Source organism: Lathamus discolor, chromosome 1 (assembly GCF_037157495.1).
Source record: "Lathamus discolor isolate bLatDis1 chromosome 1, bLatDis1.hap1, whole genome shotgun sequence".
In the NCBI taxonomy this organism is placed as follows: Eukaryota; Metazoa; Chordata; class Aves; order Psittaciformes; family Psittacidae; genus Lathamus; species Lathamus discolor.
In genome coordinates this window covers 37,062,126-37,080,769 of record NC_088884.1, presented here as the reverse complement: position 1 = coordinate 37,080,769, position 18,644 = coordinate 37,062,126, and the positions used below count along the sequence as shown (strand labels likewise).

Genomic DNA, 18,644 nt, shown 5'->3' with positions numbered 1-18,644 from the left:
CACAATGTTTGAGTTTGCTGCCTTCAGTATAAATGTTCAGAAAATAATGGTAGATGAGGGACTTTGTTGGAGGTTCCTCTCAAAGCTTAGAATTAGTATGGTAATACTAATACACTGATAAATCACTGTGATTGCTTTGAACCCAGATAGAAAGTTATAATAAATTAGATACTATGAAATAATATTTGATCATTAGATTAGATGCCTCCCACATGCAGGGCTAGATTTCTTATGGTTATTCATGAGAAATACTCTTCTTAGCTTCAGTGGAAGTATTTGTGACAGAGAGCTGTTAGATTGTGGCTCTTGGTATCCAATTCTGTGTGATGAGACACATATATTTACAACTGATGAAAAACCAGCTTCAACATGAAGTTCCCCAAACCATTGTTAACATGTAGCTGCTTTCATGTGCTGCAAAATGGGAACCCCGAGAGAAAAAACAGGTTCCAGTTGGGCTCATCAATCTTTGCTTGGTTCTAGATGATGCTCAGCATGATAGTGAATCATGCGTTATTCTGATCTGTTTAATTTTAGGTTTGTAGATGTGTGTGGTAGGTAGAAGTAGTATCTCTTACTGGCCAACTGGTATAGTTGGTAAAAACAAGCTTCTATGCTGACAGTTATCTTCCAAGTTAAGTGGAAAGCCAAGAACTGTTGCTCAGGGTTTGACTAGATATGCATCAGTTTGATCATCTCTGAAACAGAAGGTGGCTGTTTCTCAGGAAAGATGGAGCTGATTCCTGAAGGAAAGGGATATGTTGTGCAGGGGAGGGAGTTAAAAAGAAAGTTGCTAACTTTTTTTTGCCCTAAAAGGAAAAGCAAGATGGTTTATAGCCTGTGGACTTGAAGAATTAGAGAAAGGTGGAAGGGTGATCGTGACGTGCTCTAAAACCAGTATCTCTATTAAATTTCATGCATTATCTTCTCAGCATGGGAACTGGAGTTTGTGATTAAATAGCTTCAGTATAGATGTGGTGTGCCCAAAAGCCTATCTCAGTTTTCAAACTCTACCAGTTGATGTATGGAAGATATGACTTAAACCTGCTCACCTCCGCCTCTCTTGCCTCTGTCCTTAAAGCACCACATCTCCAGCAAATCATCAATGTCACATGAATGTTAAAATTTCTTCTGTTTTCCTAGAAGCAAAACTACACTATAAACACTATAATACTGCAAGTATTTTATGTAAGTTTCAAGATCCTTCAAGTGCAGAATACAGTATAAAAGCACAGTCTTCCTGATGCAGCATTGCACCATTAACAGGATGGTTCTTCAAAGGTGGCTTGGAGAACAATCCCACAGCCAGCTTGGGCAGCTGGGGCTGTGCTTTAAGCCATGCTGTTTGTCATACCAGCGTGTGTTTGAATGGATCCTGCTGCACTAAATTAGCCCCAACGCTGTTGTTATTTTGCTGTTATTAAAAACTAGCATCTGCAAGGTGCTAATGCTGCTGAAGAGATACTGGATGTAGGATGGTCCCCACCACTGTAGCATCTGAGGGCTTCATGGAGTGTCTGTCCATCTCCTTAAGTAAACAAGTACTGTCCTGCCTATTTGGGAAACACAAAGACTTTTTTTCTGGGATTGTGGGAATTGCATAGTGAACATAGAGTCAGAGGAGGAAGAAGACACTTTGTGAACCCCTGGAACCAGCAGTTTTTTATAGAAACCATCGGCATTTCAGAAAATGATCCCTAAAACATCTAGCCTGTGTTTGAGCTGCACACCCCGTGAAAAGTTTCATGCAGCAAAAATGCATTTGCAAGTATGGAGACTGACAGGAAAGATCTTCTGGAAGAGCTGACAAGGGTATCATGCCCCAAGAACTTGTTCTGTCCCTGTTTCCAAAATAGAATTTGACAAGTGTGAAACTTGATCTGTGGTTTTACAGCTTGTTAACCAACTTGTTCATAAAGCCAAATGCTTCATTGGCTTTGGAGGGAAAATGTTCTTTGCAAATGTAAGTTTTCTTTTTGCAGTTGGTCTGTTTGAGCAGTTACTAAATGGATGCTCTGGCTTGCAGCTATGCACATATTAAGTGTCTTAGTTTTCATCTGCAGATCTGTAGTATGATGGTCAGTGCTCCCAGACGGTATGAGCTGAGGGCACCTGCCTTCACTGAGGAGCTGTTCTTGGGCAGAGCATAGTGTCCATGGCATTTTGGACTAGCAGTCTGCATTCCCACAGGGAAACTCTGCTAGGACCTGTCTGCAGTGAACATGATGCTTAACCTAGATGCTGCCTCACAAGATCTTACCTGCCTGCCTCCAGTGGGAAATCAGATCAATTTACCTTACTGTTAGAGGTAGTTAGAGAGGAGATCAGAAGGAATCCTTTTTGAAGCAAGAACTGAAGATCTCCCAGTTTGCTGTCAAACACCTCCTAATCTCCATCAACAGCATAGGGATCCAAGAGAGAATGTCAAGTGCCATTTGGGAGCCATGCTTTGCTCATGGTACTAGTTCTTCTGTCTACTTGTCATAGAGGTTATGTAGCTGTGGCGGTTAGACAAACAGTTGGAGGTGGGCTACTCTGAATGAGAAACCTTGCTCCTTCCTGCCCACAATCCTGCAGGCTCCAGTACTCTTGAATAACTCAACACTTAGCTGCAGCAGGATAGGATTAGTGGCTCTCCACTGTTGGGAGATAGCAGTTTAGTCCCTCTTCTTCCCAAGAGTAAGTAGTTCCTCTCATCTCTCTGACATCTTGGGTGAGTTTTGCCAGCAGGAAGGAGGAGAGCAGTTTGAGAAGACTGGTCCCAGAGACCACTTGATAGATGTGCTATTGACACAAAGGTAGAAAATGCTGCATGTCCTTTGAAGAACAGGGTTATAGTTTGGAATGATCTTCACAAAATGAAAGGAATGTCTCCAATTCAGGGGACACATAAATGGAAATGGCAGGCTGTGGTATGTAAGCAAAGTTTCATCTTTGAAGAAACACAAAGCAATGGTGCCATTCTGCTGCCTTAGTTGGAAAACAGCGAAGAGTTTAGGTACTGCCCTCTAAGGAAGATGTGGTCTAGCTGGAGAAAGTCCAGAGGAGCTCAGTAGATCAGAGGATTAGGAAATATGAGTTATGAAGAAACAGGGAAAGACTCAGTTTGTTTAGTCTAGAGAAGAGAAGACGGACAGAAGACATGATAACAGTCTTCAAATATATGAAAGGATGCTGCAAAGACAAAGAATAAACTATTTTCCATGTCTCCTGGGAGACAGTGGGGCACTGGAATAGGTTGCCTGAGGAGTCTGTCTTTTGGAGATCTTCAAGGACTAGTTAGGCAAATATTTCTCAGAATTATTTTGACAGAGCAGGGGGGAGAGGGGAAGAATGAGGTAACCACTGTGTCCCCCACATCCTCTGATTGTTTTATTGGAGGTCCCCAGGCTGGGAAACTCTGTTCTTAATGGATTATTCAATTATTTATAGTTTTTTATTGCTAATGGACATTGGTTTTCTACACTGTGGCTAAAAAATTGATTTCTGAAAGCATCACATACAACATAGAATGTAATCTTTATTACTGGCATCACCCAAGTTAGGTAGCATTACCACAGCACACGATACAAAATCAGTTCACTGTGATGCTTACTCTTCCAACAGATCTCTTGCCTTGAGGAGTTAAATGAAACAATAAAATTCCCTTGAAATAATCATGTTAGTGGAGATTTGAATGTGTCTTTATCTGTTAAAGAAACTATACAGTATCTGTCAAGTTTTTAGGTTAAGTGTTGTTCACCTTCAGCTATTTGTGCAGCCTGTGCTGCTGCGGTAGTGACCGTCCATGTATCTGCTTTACTGTAAATCTACATCAGTCATGATGAATGGCTATGTATATTGCAGGGTGGCAGGAAAATCTCCAGTGCAAACAGAAATCAGACAGGTTGGAGTGGCTCTGGAAGCTGCTGCATGGCTGAGGCTAAAAGTAGTCTCAGCCTGTTGATGTTAAATCCTCAGATGTAAAGAAAAAAACAGGTAGAATGTTTTCATCTAGGGCTGTAATGGTGATAGAAAGCAGCCACGCACCAACAGAATAAGGTTGTACCTCTTTGTAGCTGCCAGACCTACAAGCCTTATCTACATTTGCTTTTATTGCCCCAGATTTTCCACCACTGCTGCCAGCAGAGACAGTGGTGGGAGCTTTGAGCCCTCATGTGAACAAAATCATCATCCCTGAAGGAGAAATCACACCTGTGGCCAGCCTTGGTTGAGGAGAAGAAAGAGAGCAAAATATGGCTTACAGTTTGTCTGGTCTGTTCATTTCAGGATTGCCGGGGATACAGCGCTCAACAAAAACATCCATGAGTCGGTCAGCGCTCAGATCCGGAAGAACTTTGCAAAAAGCAAGTGGAGAGTAAGTAACATATCCTCAGGGATGACACTTGGACACACAACTCTGCTAATGCAGCAGCCATACAACCATCCCTTCAGCGTGCTAGTGTGTTTGTGGCCCACAGTTTTGGTCAAAATACTCGGCCCAGACTTAAGTTGCATGATCCTACAGGGGTTAAGAAAGATGGGGAGAGACTTTTTAGCAGGGTTTGTTGTGATAGGATGAGGGGTGATGGTTTTAAACTGAAAGAGGGGAGATTCAGGCTGGACGTGAGGAAGAAATTCTTCACAATGAGGGTGGTGAAACACTGGCACAGGTTGCCCCGAGAGGTGGTGAATGCGCCATCCCTGAGAAATTCAAGGCCAGGCTGGATGTGGTTCTGGGCAACCTGATCTTGTTGAAGATGTCCCTGCTCATTGCAGGGGCATTGGACTGGATGGCCTTTGAAGGTTCCTTCCAAGCTAAACTGTTCTATGATTCTATATAAAGACAAGGAGATAATGGGGCTGCTCAAGCACTCGTGGTTATATGTGGAGTTGGGGTCAGCACCACAGGACACATGAAGCAATGCAGACCCCCCCGTGTCTTGGTGCAGCACAGAATGTGTTGAATATGACTTTCCTTGTAGGCAGCAGCATCCCAACTGAGTGCTAGAAGGGATGACAGGGAGCAGGACCAGAGCAGAAATGCATATGGTTTGATATAGTTGTTTCTAGCTTAGAAACTAGAAATCGGGAAAAGTTTAAAAAGTAGAATCATAGAATCCCAGACTGGTTTGGGTTGGGAGGGACCTTAAAGCTCATCCAGTTCCAACCCGCTGCCATGGGCAGGGACACCTTCCACCAGAGCAGGTTGCTCCAAGCCCCTGTGTCCAACCTGGCCTTGAACACTGCCAGGGATGGGGCAGCCACAGCTTCTCTGGGCACCCTGTGCCAGCACCTCAGCACCCTCACAGGGAAGAGCTTTGTAATTTCTAACCTAAATCTCCCCTCTGTCACGTTAAAGCCATTCCCCCTTGTCCTGTCCCTACATGCCCTTGTAAAAAGTCCCTCTCCAGGTTTCTTGTAGGCCCCCTTTAGGAACTGGAAGACTGTTACAAGGTTCCCCTGGATCCTTCTCTTCTTCAGGCTGATCAAGCCCAGCTCTCAGCCTGTCTCCAGAGCAAAGCTGCTCCAGCCTTCAGAGCATCTTCGTGGCCCCCTCAAACAGGTCCACATTCCTCTTGTGTTGGGGGTCCTAGAGCTGAACACCAGGGGAAGAATAATCATGTGTTCATGAGATGTGCTCATTCACTTCTGACAGCCCTGGTCATCTGGCAGAGGAGCAGAAGCAGCCCTTCCACCTCCCATGTTGTCATCCTTTCGCTCTTGTTCTCTTCTCCCCAGCAAGCGTTTAATGCCACAGCCGTCGTGCGGCACATGAGGCGGTTACACCTCGGCAGCAGCCTGGACAGCGCCAGTGCCAGCGTCTCCAGCACCCTCAGCCTTGCCGCACCGCTTCCCGATGCAGCCACACGAAAAGATTGTGAGTAACCGACATCCCAGGAGAACTCCCGAGGAAATTCACGGGATACCTGTTTTCCCCCTTTGACCCCCAGGCTGCAGTCCTCGCTGCCAGTTGGTTTGGCTTTGTGCAAGCAGGTGTTTAAATCAGGGCTGAAAAGGAATAGAGGCCTTCAATTTTAGCTGGCTGGAAGTTTATGCACTAAAAAAAATGCAAGGTTTTAGCTGCTTTCAGTTTTTAGAGAAAAACACTGTTTCTTGTGAGGAAAAAAGGCTTTCACTTGGGAAAAAGACCCAGAAAAAGAAGTTCTGTATTTGGCTGAAAACCGAAACAGTTTACTCAAACTGTTTATGGTTGAGTTTCCAGTATTATGATAAGACATTTTTCTGTAAAAATTGGCTCATTTTCCATTTCTGTTTACTATGGAGGAGACTGATCCTGCCAGGCTGGGCCAGCCTAAGCTCCTGTACGAATAGGCTCATTTGTCTGAGCAGGACTCAGGCTTTATACACCACAACGGGACTTGGCCTCCTGCCTTGTTTGTTATATGCTGTAGTTGAGATGTGCAAGCTGCCCAATGGACTCATGCTTGGGATATATGTTTTTTCTGGATGCCAGGGAAGGAGACATAAAGGATCATATGGAAAACAGAAATGTGTCCTTTGCAATGAAGCCTGTATAATCTCTGGCTTCTGAGCGTTTCTTTTATTTCCTTCTGTCCATCTGTAGACATTTTTGTCTCAAGAAATGGAGTGATGTGGACTTTACAATTAGAGGAGATTATTTTAAGGTGCAGCAACAAAAAGGAATGCTAATAGCTTATGGAGTTGGAAGTCAGTACTTGGTTCACTGGGGACTGAAGTGGTCATTTCTTTACTATACCCTGCACTATTCTGGGGCTGAAAGCACCCACTATTCAGGAAGGAGTTTGGGTAGTGCTGCCTCTCCCCCACCTCTTGCCAATCTTTGCTCCTTGGTGAGGACATGCCACCACCTGCCTTCCCCACAGCTCTTTATGGAAGCTGTGGTTTCTCTTCCTATCATGGGTACAGTTGGGGTGAGATCTGCCTTCTGGGTGCTGCACAAGATGTTTTTGCCAGCCTGTGCTGTAGCTGAGCCAGAGGAGAGCCCCTTCCCTCTGCATCCTGGGCCTGATGGGGATTCATGCTCAGTGCCAAATCCTACAGCTGCTGCCAAAAAAGCATCACTGTGCTCTTGGCACACATCTTGGACCTGCAAAGGAGTGATGCAGTGCTGACCAGCCACAAAGCACTTCCAACCATGCACTGACAATGCAGCAATGTAGAAAACCCTTTACAGAAGAGAAACCTGACTTTGTTTTAGCTCCTGCTGCAGTATGGCTAAGCTGGACCCCAGTTAGGTCTAGAGCATCTGATGGCATGCTTTGCTGTTAGACTAGTGGGTGATTAATCTCCATTCATCCATTTGATTAATGTCAAATGGTGTTAATTAATAGCCCTGAGTAGTATGAAGAGTAATGGAAAAACATCTGTGAACAAGAAGGGCGAGAACAGGACAAAGTGTGTTGAACCACTGCAGAATCCAGCAGGTCTCTGTACAGAGCTCAACCGTATTTTGCATTGATGGACACATCAGCAAGCATAGAAAGGGTAGAACCAAGTGTGTTAAGGTAAGTTTTCTCATGTCAGAAACATGAGGCAGAAAAGTATTGAAAGATTTCCAAGCACCCCAGGTTAAGACCAGCTTGGCAGACAATACAGAAGAGCTTCCCTTCCTCAAACTAATCAGAGTTAGGACATGCTGGAGCCTTAGAGAACTAGTGAGGAGAGCTAGCAGCAAATACAGGAGTGACATTAAGAGGGAGCTGACGTATCAAATGCAGTCCACCAAATACCTCCTGTTGAGAGGATTCTGAGGTCTCTGTCCTGCCTCTTTCTTTCTCAGTGGTTTTCTCTGGGGACAGATTTCTTGCACAAGATAGATCACATGTGGCAAGTTACACAAAACAGCTGTGCCACCATTACAAACTATAATGCTGCCTAATGTTATTAATAGGCATTTAATGAGCTCTCCAAATCATTTCAGATGCAGTAATTTCACATCATTGAAGACAATTAAATACAGCTTTTGCCTGAGAGTAGGTTATGTCAGGCTGCATCCTAATTCTGTTCTCTGTATTAGGGCAAAGCAAAGATGATGCATTAGGCTGGATTATGCTACCTGTCAAGAAAGTCTAAGTGAATCAGTTGGAATTCCCAAGTGTATTGGCCTTATTCTCTGCCTGTGCTTGGTTTATTCTGTTAAGACACCAAACTAGCTAGGTTAATTACAGGACCTAGACCTCTGTGTTTTTAAGGTAATAGATAAATTGCAACGTGAAGCAAAGTTGTCAAATGTCAAAACTGCTAGGAAGCCGGATGTTCACCAGTGTAGGTACCACATAGGCAGCCCTGAGGTTGAAATGCAACCTTGAAGCATGGAAAAGTAGTTAAAAGTCATAACAAGCATCAAAAAATCCTAAGTAGTCAAGGGGCCATATCAAACTCCAGGCCAAGAATATATTAATGTACTTTCATCTGCCCTTTATTCACTAGGAAAAATGAACTGTATTTCTACTCATTGTGAGCCTGCATCTTATCAGAGCAAGGTGACTGTGCCAGGTCTCCCATTCAGCAGCTTTTCTTGCACGAGAGCTACCTTTACACATCAGTGCCTTGAAGGCTGCCAAACTGCATGAAGAGCTGCATGTGCTAGCAAGGTCTAAGGATCATCTCTGTGGGGTCTCTACAGCTGCCGGGAGAGGGGCAGCTCACCTGCAGAAAGCTCTAGTAATGATGTATTTTATTTCTCTTCATTAATGCTGACATGCTGGAGTAGCAGGATCTTGAATCTGTCATTCAAAACCCAGCCTGTGTTGGGTTTTCAGGGGTTATGCTTTGGAGAGGTTTGGTTTCTAGAGCTGTGGTGAGGGGTCCACAGGAAGCGGACACTTTCTATAAACATTTTGTTTTTGCTAAAACCCCTTCTTTTCATAGAAAAATATCTGTAAGAAGTCTTTGATGAGTTCAGAAGGAACTGCCTGGGTAAATTATGAGCCCAGATACTCAACCTACATCAACCTACATCTCTTAGCTGGAAATCCTGGAGGAATACCAGCAAAACCTGGAGCGACATAAGCTGTCGTTAGAATAATGCCCAGGTCCCACAGATTTACATTCCTTTTAGGTGTACTTGAACTCAGCAGTGAATTTGACCCACTGTACCTTTTTATCAGCAGCTTTCCACGATGCCTGGGGAATTTTCTTTAGTCCAGGTGCACAGTCTGTTTGTTTAGCTAGATGGCCATGATGAGAAGTTTAACCATCTTTAGCACACCCACAAGGAGAATTATTCTACATGCCGAAGGGATTGCTGAATCCCACAACTCTTCATCTTCAGCCCCAGAAATGTGGAATCAGTCTGGATGAACTCGTACCAAAGCTGGACATGTATTCATTGCGACATGCATACAACTGCTGGTGGTGACAGTAGGCGAATGGCCATTGAGCTAGGAGGGCAGAAGATGCCCCATGGATGTACCCAGCCAAGCCACTGCTGCAGGAAGAGCAGGAGCACCATCTCCCTTTGCAGTCCCCTCTGCTCCGTAGTGTGCTACGAAAGAAACTCAGCTTTCCCACCTCCAACCATAACATTTCTAACTGTGTTTCTGGCTTTCCTTTTAGGTATGTCTCCATCCACTCTCTGTAGTTTTGTTTCATCTGCTTCTTCAGGCGTTTCTGCAGTAGGCGGGGACCGGAGACCCAGACCCACCACAGTGACCACAGTGCACACAGGGAGCAAGTGAGAGCCGGGGCGGCGAGGAGCAGGCAGGCAGCGGGGCTGGCAGGTTGCCCCTGCACATCCCACCCTGCGGTGCTCGCTCTGCGAAGGACTAGAAGAAAGAAGATTTTTTATGGCCATATTTTATACTGCAAATTCTGAAATGTTTCATTTATCACAAACTGCAATGACTCCAGGGGGAACGGATCTAACAGTCTCTGGTGCTGTACATATATATACATATATATATAAATATATATATATGTGAGTCTAGCGATGTTCTAACCAATGAACACTCATTCTTCTCCCCAGTGATTTACTCTTTTTCTCAGTGTAGGTAACAGTATATGTTGTTTTTGGGTTTTTTCCATTAACTACAAACATCTCAACTGGATTATTTAAATAGAGATACTTTTCTGAGATTTTTTTTTTTTCTTTTAAAAAGTACTTCCAGTAATGTCCCTCCTTCCACTTTGCTGGAGGACAGGCTATTTCTGTAGGTAGGAATTGACGTTACCTTTGCAACATGGGAGGATTTCAATGTCATGCCATTTCTTGCTCCTCAAATTGGGCTGTAAGTCTGACTTCAGCAGAGCTGTTACTCTTCAGATTAAAGAGCTGCTGCTTTCCCTCCCCTCCTCCTTCTTGAAAGCCATGGTGAGAGTTAAATTGCCACCAGCTGGCAGCCAGCCCATCTTTGGCCTCATTCCTGTAGTGCTGGAGATCTGCAGAACCCTTGTTTCAGCGGAGAGGCAGATACACGGTGCCAGTCGGGAGCCAACCAGAGCTGAGCAAAAGAAATGAGAGAGCACAGTCTCATCCTACAGGTCCTGCTCCTCCGAGTCACTGTGAGTTACGGGCAGGGTGAAAGAAAAGGAAGATGTGAGGCCTAGAGTCATATTCATCCCCTGCCACTGACTCATTTGCCCTCCAGCAAGACTTTTAATTCACCATTCTCCTCCCAGCCTGACCTCTGGCATGGGGCACATCCAGTCTGAGGGCTCAATGCCCGAGGTGCTGAGCACCTGCAGCTCCTCAGGGCTTTGCCTGGCATTGCTGATGCTCAGCACCTCCCAGAGAGGCCAAAACCGGGTATTGAAACCAAACAGAAAACTTTGGACCTCAATCTCTGTGTGCCTGGTTTCACCCCCACGAGAGGGGAGATGCGTACACCCCTCTGTGAAGCACTGGCAGGTTCTTGGATGCACAGTGCAGGATCGGGTGTAGCATTGCTCCATCATGCCTAGGGCTGTCTGAGGGCTGTCAAGGAGCACTGGGCAGGACCTCAGCCAAAAGGCTTGGGCACATGCTGGGGCAGTGGTGGCACTGCCTCCTCTTCCTCCCTAGGAGCTCATAGACAAAAGCAAGCTCAACTTCCCTGTCAATGACTAGGTACATGCACTTCCCAGGCTCCGTGTGCTGGTGCACTGGTTAGGAACAGCCACTGTAACTGTCGTGCAGCCACGCATTAAAGCAGCATGAAACAGAAAGGAGGGAAAAATCTGCCCAGAAAGGCTCCAAGTTACTTCTACACCATTCGCAGCTGTGATTTTCCTTTGAGGAGGAGAGAAGGGAGGCAGGCAGCAGAGGCAGGCACCTTTCCCTGGCCACTGTGAGCCTCTTGCAGCCCAAACAGGTCCATCCTGTGCCATTCCCTGCAGTGTGTTCTATTGCCATGCTTGTCTCATTTATCCTGCACAAGAAATTGAGAAGGTCAACCATAGACACAGGTGAATATATCAGGCAATAGTGACCATGCTGGGAAAAGCCATAAGATAAGCATTTTTCACTGGGACTTCAAAATCCTGCTTCAGCTTCAGTCAGTTGGCCTCAACCGGCAGAGCCAGGATTTCATCCGTCATACTTTGAGTGCTGAAAGCTGGAAAAGCAGGTGGCAGTGAGCACTGATTCTGTTTTAAATAGCCAGTCCTTTCATGCCACTTACACCTATTGTACCAAATAGATCTCAGTATTCAGCTGCTCCCCACTTTCAGAGGGCTGTGGCACATCTGAGTGAGCCACACCGTGTTGTAGATGGCATGGATGCTCATGCAGAAAGGTTTCAGCTTCAACTTCTTCACCTCAGAGCAGCCTTCCAATATCTGAAGGAGGCCTACAAGGATGCTGGAGAGGGGCTCTTCACTAGGCACTGTAGTGGTAGGACAAGGGATAATGAGTTCAAACTTAAACAGGGGAAGTTTAGATTGGATATAAGGAAGAAATGCTTCACTGTGAGGGTGGTGAGGCACTGGAATGGGTTGCCCAAGGAAGTGGCAAATGCTCCATCCCTAGCAGTGTTCAGGGCCAGGTTGGACAGAGCCTTGGGTGACATGGTCTAGTGTGAGATGTCCCTGCCCATGGCAGGGGGTTGGAACTGGATGATCTTAAGGTCCTTTCCAACCCAAACCATTCTGTGATTCTGTGATTCTGTGATTTTAGGAAAGATGCCACATGGTGGTCTCTTGGGGGTTGGCAGCAGAACTCTGGTGAGAACTCATGACTGAGATTTGGGCACACTGAAGGGCAGGGGATCTTCCTGCTGCAAGTCCCACTCCTTGACCCCATCCCCTGGCCATTGCCACCATATAATCCTGCCCACTAAAAAGGAGCTTGGTCGGTATTTACCCTCGGAGCTCTTTATGTTTTGCTGCAAAGGAATCTGAAAAAGAATATAAAACAATTTGAAGTCATTCTGAGGCCACTTTATTTTGCCCGGCTCAGTAAGGAAGGTTTAGTTTAGGAGAGTCTCCTATCCCAAGAAATTCAAGGTATTTTGAAACCCCATGATTTCATAAGCCTAGCTGGCCCTCTTCTGCTCCAGTTGCAGGGATGTGATTAGGCAGTCTCCCAGTTTAGCATCAGTGGAGTTCCCCATGTTTACACATGTGCAACTAAAAGCAGGATTTGGTTAGGGAATAATTTGTCATTTTAGAGTGGTTTTAAAGATTCAGGTTCAAGCAATTCCTCTTTGCTTTCTCTTCTGAAACTTGAGGTCTGGTTTGAACACGACACAGTTGCTGAGGCCTCTAATCAAAATACAGCCTCCAAATGTATCTTGCAGGAAAAAAGGAAAGCAAATAGATTTCCATCTGCAGAACAAAGAGCAGTGATGGAAGCAAAGGCAGACATGCTGTCCTGCAGATGCGGAGGGCTTGTTCCCATATGCTATGCTGCCCCTCCTTGCTGGATGCTTCCCTTGGTTTTTATCAGGAGGGTATTCTTTCCTTCCACACTTGGAATTCGAGTGATTTCTTTTCCCTCCTGCAAGTAATATTCTGCCTTAGTTGTGTAATTTATCGTCATTCTCCTTGGCTTACTATCAACTGCTGGGATCTTAAGACAAGAAATGCTGGGATCTTAAGAAACAGAAGCACTTAAAAGCAAAATTACTTCTTTCTGCTACAGTTTGGGTGGTGGGAAGCTCTGCTTTTGTATCAGTGAAACACAGCTGGAATCCTCACTGGGGTTCACCAAATGCTTAGAGATCTCTCCACTGAGTCCTGAAGTATCTCTTGGTTAAAACTTCTTAGTTTAAGTCTGGGTAAATCTGTTAATTGCACCCAGGCCTGATTTATGGAAGGGGAAGAACAAACACTCCAGCATTGCTTGCCAGGGATGCTCCAGTGCCGTTGTATGTCCTTCCCCTGCTCCAATTCACATCTGCTCAGCCACTGTCACACACAAACGCTAAGCCAGGAGTCAATAACGTGTGCATGTGGAGAAAGGGCTAATAGCCCCAAAGGAGAAGATTCAAATCAAATCCCCAGCTGGCCTTGTCATGAAGGTGTAGGTAGAAAAATCCCTCTGGACTCTTTCCCAATGGACCATCCTACTAAGCAGTGTGTGATTTACTCCTCACATAGAAGGAGGAAGTTCTTTACTGTAAGGGTGGTGAGGCCCTGGAATGGGTTGCCCAGGGAAGTTGTGAATGCTCTGTCCCTGGCCGTGTTCAAGGCCAGGTTGGACAGAGCCTTGGGTGACATGGTTTAGTGTGAGGTGTCCCTGCCCATGGCAGGGGGGTTGGAACTGGATGATCTTAAGGTCCTTTCCAGCCCAAACCATTCTGTGATTCGCATGAGGACTTCAGCCTGGGCTCACCTGTCTGTTACCCTTCCCTGCTTTACTTTACTGGTACCAATGTGCTTTTCCTTTGTAACTCATTTTCCTCAGCTCCTTCCCCTTCTTTTTCTTTGCTTGCAGCTTTGATTGTTGATTTTTACCTCCAGAGTCACAGAGGCCATCTCTGATGCCAACAGCAGTGCACTTGCTGGGAAAGCAAACAAGCAAACCAAAATCCAGAAAACCTCCAGCTGGCCCCTTAGCCTGCAGAAGAAGTTGTGAGGACAGGCTGCCCGTGTGAACTCTGCGAGCTGAAAGTCAGTATTGTAGTGGCAGGGGCTTCTGCTGCTGATTTTGCATGTGACTTCATTCCCAGTACATCCTAACTTTCTGCTGGATCACCCCTTCTGCAGCACGGAATGGATATTGGCCCCGTGGCACGGCTAAGTGGGGGAGTATAGGGAAAACCTGTCAGTGATGCTTTCCTGAGACTGTGTTACTCTGCTGGTGATATTTCTTTTGTCCTGGTTGCTATTGTAGAGGTTCCATTAGAGTAGTGGGTACAGAAAAAAACAAGTAGGATTTTACCTATGCCTTGTGTGTCTGTTATGGTTGTGGTGCTGAAATAAAACCGAGCAGTGACAGAGGTTCGTTCTTGAAATAAATAAAACAACAGAAAGGGTGTCAGCCCACTGGTAGACATCTCCACGTAGTTCTGCAGTAGGCATTAGTGGTTTCCACTGTGTATGTGTCCTCCATACCTCCACAGCAATTGACCATATTCTTATTATAACCACTTCTCCCCTGCCTGGCCCTTAGGGACTTTGAGGCTTGTCCAAAGCTTTTCTCAGCCCCAGGAGCCAACACAGCCCTTGATCTCTGACTTTTCTCCCCAGATCCTCTGCAAACCAGAACATGGACCTTGAGGGTGCCCTAGAAACGCAGTGGAGCTGATCCTGAGGCTGCCCCTTCCTTAAGCATGACCACATTTTTAGGGAAACAAATCCCCAAGGAAAGCCAGATCGCTTCCAGCCATTGGCAGCCAGCAAGAATATTGTCCTTTGATCTGAACTTGGCATTGGCTGGATCAGATATAGGGAAACCTGTGCTGTTATTTCCCCCTGTGATAACAGCTCCAGGCCTGAGCAGCATTGGGTGAGCACTGCATAAAACCACCAGACTGACTTTGCCAACAAGATCATGCAGACTGTAACCTGTTGCTTTTGCTCTTTCCAAAGAGCCAGGGGATTCATCTACTGGCAAAATAACAGTTTCTAGACTGAGCCCTGAGGCGCAGAAGTAGCTTCCTTTCAGTGTACGAAATTCAGTGGGATTATTTGCGTTCTTTATCCCATGCGTATCTATCCATCTGAATTGGGGCCTGAATGCATCCCAGAAATTATTCATGGGGAGGGAGTTTTGCCTTCATTATCATGCTTATTTACACCAGAAACTTGATGCTAAGTGTTACACTCATTCAAGCAAAAAGTGGAAACACACAGAGAGATGTTGGTATCCAAGGAAAACAGCATCAAAACCAAGTGTGGAGGACTAGTTGGCAGATCCCTGCCAGCGATGGATGAGTGAGGAAATAGCAACCTGCTCACAAACGTTGCATGAACAGTTTTCCCTGGTCAGTCAGGCATTCCATATTTCTGGCCCAGCAGCAAGTTTTACACAATCCCTGTAATTTTATCCTGCATCCCTGAAGCTGAGTCCTGCCTTCCCATCCTGTCTGCTGGGGTGGTTTGGTCTCCGTGATGCACGTGTGTGCATGTATGTGTGTGTGTGCGTGTTGTGGCCCCAGGGATGACAGATCCCTCTAGTGGGAGATCAGGAGTTGGTTCAGGGTTTTTGGCTTGACTTTGCATGGTTGGGTCAAAGCTGTGTAAATAGTGTTTGTAGTGCAGGATAAAGGATCTTTAGCCCAGACTCTGGTTTTCAAGACCCCTTCCCACCACAAACTGTGCCACTGGTTTGTTCAGATAGCCATTTTTTAGCTCCTCTTCGTAAATGATAAGGTCAGAAGAGTGGCTCTTACATTTTTTCCATGCTCCAGAGTGGAATCAGGGCATGTATGCTCACAAGCATTGTGAAAAAAATCACTGCTGAACTAATGATGACATCAAATGTCCAATAAATGCATGACACTGCACTGCATGTATTAAACTGCTGTTCACTGTTTCTGTATTTCCCAAGCCTTTTCTTTATTCACCTTCAACCCAACCTTTTCTTCAAGGGGTTTACTTCTACGTTTTGCTTTTAAATGATTCAATGTATCTGTAACTCAAAATCCATCTTTAAATTTGAGTAAATGCAAAAGCTGATGTTTTGTAAACAAGATACTGCAAAGCCTGGTAATGTATTTTGTCTTTCTGTTGAATGCTCTGCAGCATGTACAGGAAGAGTCACCATCCAGAGCAGCTTAAAACTATGCAGCAGTCATGTACACGTGTCTAAAAACAGGGAGTCGGGGAGGGGAGGTTCCCTTTTTGAATATAATGCCTAAAAACTTGATCTGCATCGAAAATTCCTTCCTTGGGCTGCTGATGCTCAGGATTACCAAGAAGCATGTTGGTGTGTCTCTTTGTTTTCTCTTTTTAACTTTGTCTTGTTTTTCTTAGTCAGAATTTAGACCGGTCCACTCAATTCTTAGTATTCTTTCTCCTCCTACAAGATAGTTCTTTCTCACCTGTTGCAGAATGAACTGCATTTTGGGGACCAAGATGCTGTGATTCTTTGCCTGCACCAAATAGGGCAGAGAGCTGAGCTAATTATCCCATCCTTTCCAAAGCATCACCGCTGAGACACTAGCATTTGATCCTTGAACCTCCACATAGTACCACCATTTATCCTTGGAAGACTCTGGTATGATATATTTCTTTCTTCCACATGTCCTTGCCTCCTCTTCCCTTAATCATTGACACATTTTCACTTGTGCTGGTCTTTCTAAGGCAGGGTACAGGATGGCCACATGATACTTACTTGTAGTAGCTCTGGCCCAGTCCTCTTGTGGGCATCAGCAGGGCATTGATCCCAGCTCCTGAGTGGTTGATGTGTTAGTGCGGGAAAGACTCAAGTTCCCAATACTCAAAGCAGAGTCCTGTGAAAGGGCTGGGAAACAGCTCTGGATTCTTGGCAAGGACATGACAAGCAGCAGGGCTGGAGGGAAATCATCATGCTGGTGGCGTAGGGAGCAAGTATCAGACCTTGGGAATTATGCAAGGGACTACTCCATGGTGGCTGAAAGCACCAAGAAGCCTTGAGCCCACCTTCAAGGCTGGTGCTCAGCCAGGATGCTGTGCCATTGCAGAAGCACTACATGGCAGCATGAAAATCATCATTATTAATGGCTGTAAATCAGCCTGAGTTCAGGTTGCTGAGGCAGGATGTAGTGCAGGGCTCCATGAAGAGGTGGATGTGTGCTGTGGTTCTGGGTGGGTGGGAGCTTCAAGGGGTGTGCTCAGAGTAGCTCTGAGCTTTTCCATCTGTCATCTGCATCCCCTGAGCCAGCATGGCATCACTCATGCTGTCTTACTAGATCAAGCTGTAGCATGACCCCCAAAATGAAGAGCGTGGAAGGTTGTAGCTCAGTAGGAGGTACAGTGTGACTCATATTTCGGGTCAACACAACGTCAGTGTCCTGTCGTACACTGGCCTCTAGTTAAGAAATAGCATTTTGGTCAATTTGGACATTTTTTAGACAGATAACTTGATTTGGGTCAGCAAACAATGAATAAAAGCCTGGTCTGCCCAGAGTAGTGACTCCCCAGATACCCCAAACAGCAAAACATCTTGGTTTCATTCAATGAAAATGCAAGCATGTTTTCTACAAAGGCTTAAATCTTACTCAAGGAATGTCAGTGTGCCTAATATTGCAGGTCTTGTGATTGATACAAGTTCATAACAGCATCCATGTCCAAAAAGAAGGGAGAATGTGTATTTACTCCATGCATGTTTTAAGGCATCGCAAAAGTTTTATCTGCATAATGAGTTTGCAATACTGCAAATTGTTAATGGGGCTACGTCGCAAGTGGTTCTCTGCCTTGACAATCATGTATACATATCGAGATTTCTATCATGATGACAATTTAAAGGGATGAGTTAATTGTTTTCCTCCAATAAATCCAATTAAATCACCTTGATGTGAAGTCTGATGTTTTTGAGTGCCTGAGTCTCCATCCACATGCAAGAAAGGGAGTGAATCATTCCTATGGCTGCTCCACTGCTCCATTGTGTTTTATGCAACAATGTCCCTTTATATCCCAAAGGAAGGTAGTGAGACTCTCTTTTTCTCTCCAGTTCACTCCATAGGGAAATGGATAAAACAGATTTTTCTCTTCAGGTGTTTCGTAAAGCTGCTGTTGGAAATGATGCAGAGCGTCAGCATATGGAGATGTGCCGGTCTCCTGGGCATTAAGAGTGTCTGTGTGGAGCTAGGGAAAGGAGATGCAGTTGTTGGAGGCTGCATGTGCCTTTGAGCTGGTCATGGTGACTTACACAGACTGTGGTGGGAATCATGAAAGGAGCCAGGATTTGTGCTAGTGTTTCCAAGCCCCTTGGCATTCAAGAGTGGGCTCCAAATGCTGTTGTGTGTGCTCCATCATGGGCTTTGTTTTCCTTCAACCATGTTCCCAGTGTGTTATGACTTGCTTTTTTATGTTTCCCTCTTATTTAAATTTTCCCCACTTTCATTTCTGCTTTCCTGGCTGTCACTCACTGGCACACAGGAATTCCTTCCCCTTTAAAAATAGCTGGAAAAATCACTACACCCAGACGAGTGTTGTTGAGCACGCAGCAGGGGAGGGTGGGCTCATGCTTGAGGTCAAAGCCAGGTGATTTTAGGCATCTGGTTCACTAACAGAGCTGAAACAAGCAACAGTGATAATGGACAACTCACAGCAATAAAAAGGTAAATTACTTCTGTGGTTTTTTACAATGTAAA

The 18,644-nt window shown here is 45.3% G+C and overlaps 1 protein-coding gene across 3 annotated transcripts in view; it reads left to right on the top strand.

Moving 5' to 3' along the window:
• Positions 1-17,839, top strand: part of CAMK1D (calcium/calmodulin dependent protein kinase ID) — a 225,785-nt gene extending 207,946 nt beyond the window's left edge. Inside the window, exons 9-11 of one of the 3 annotated variants that reach the window (XM_065667976.1) lie at positions 4,270-4,357; positions 5,722-5,860; positions 13,867-17,839. In XM_065667976.1, coding sequence (XP_065524048.1) covers positions 4,270-4,357; positions 5,722-5,860; positions 13,867-13,868 — 229 coding nt within the window. In that variant the 3' untranslated portion in view covers positions 13,869-17,839. Of the gene's footprint in view, positions 1-4,269; positions 4,358-5,721; positions 5,861-9,543 lie in introns of all 3 variants that reach the window. The other 2 variants (XM_065667967.1, XM_065667957.1) reach the window with 2 other exon arrangements.
• The last annotated feature ends 805 nt before the right edge of the window (positions 17,840-18,644 follow it).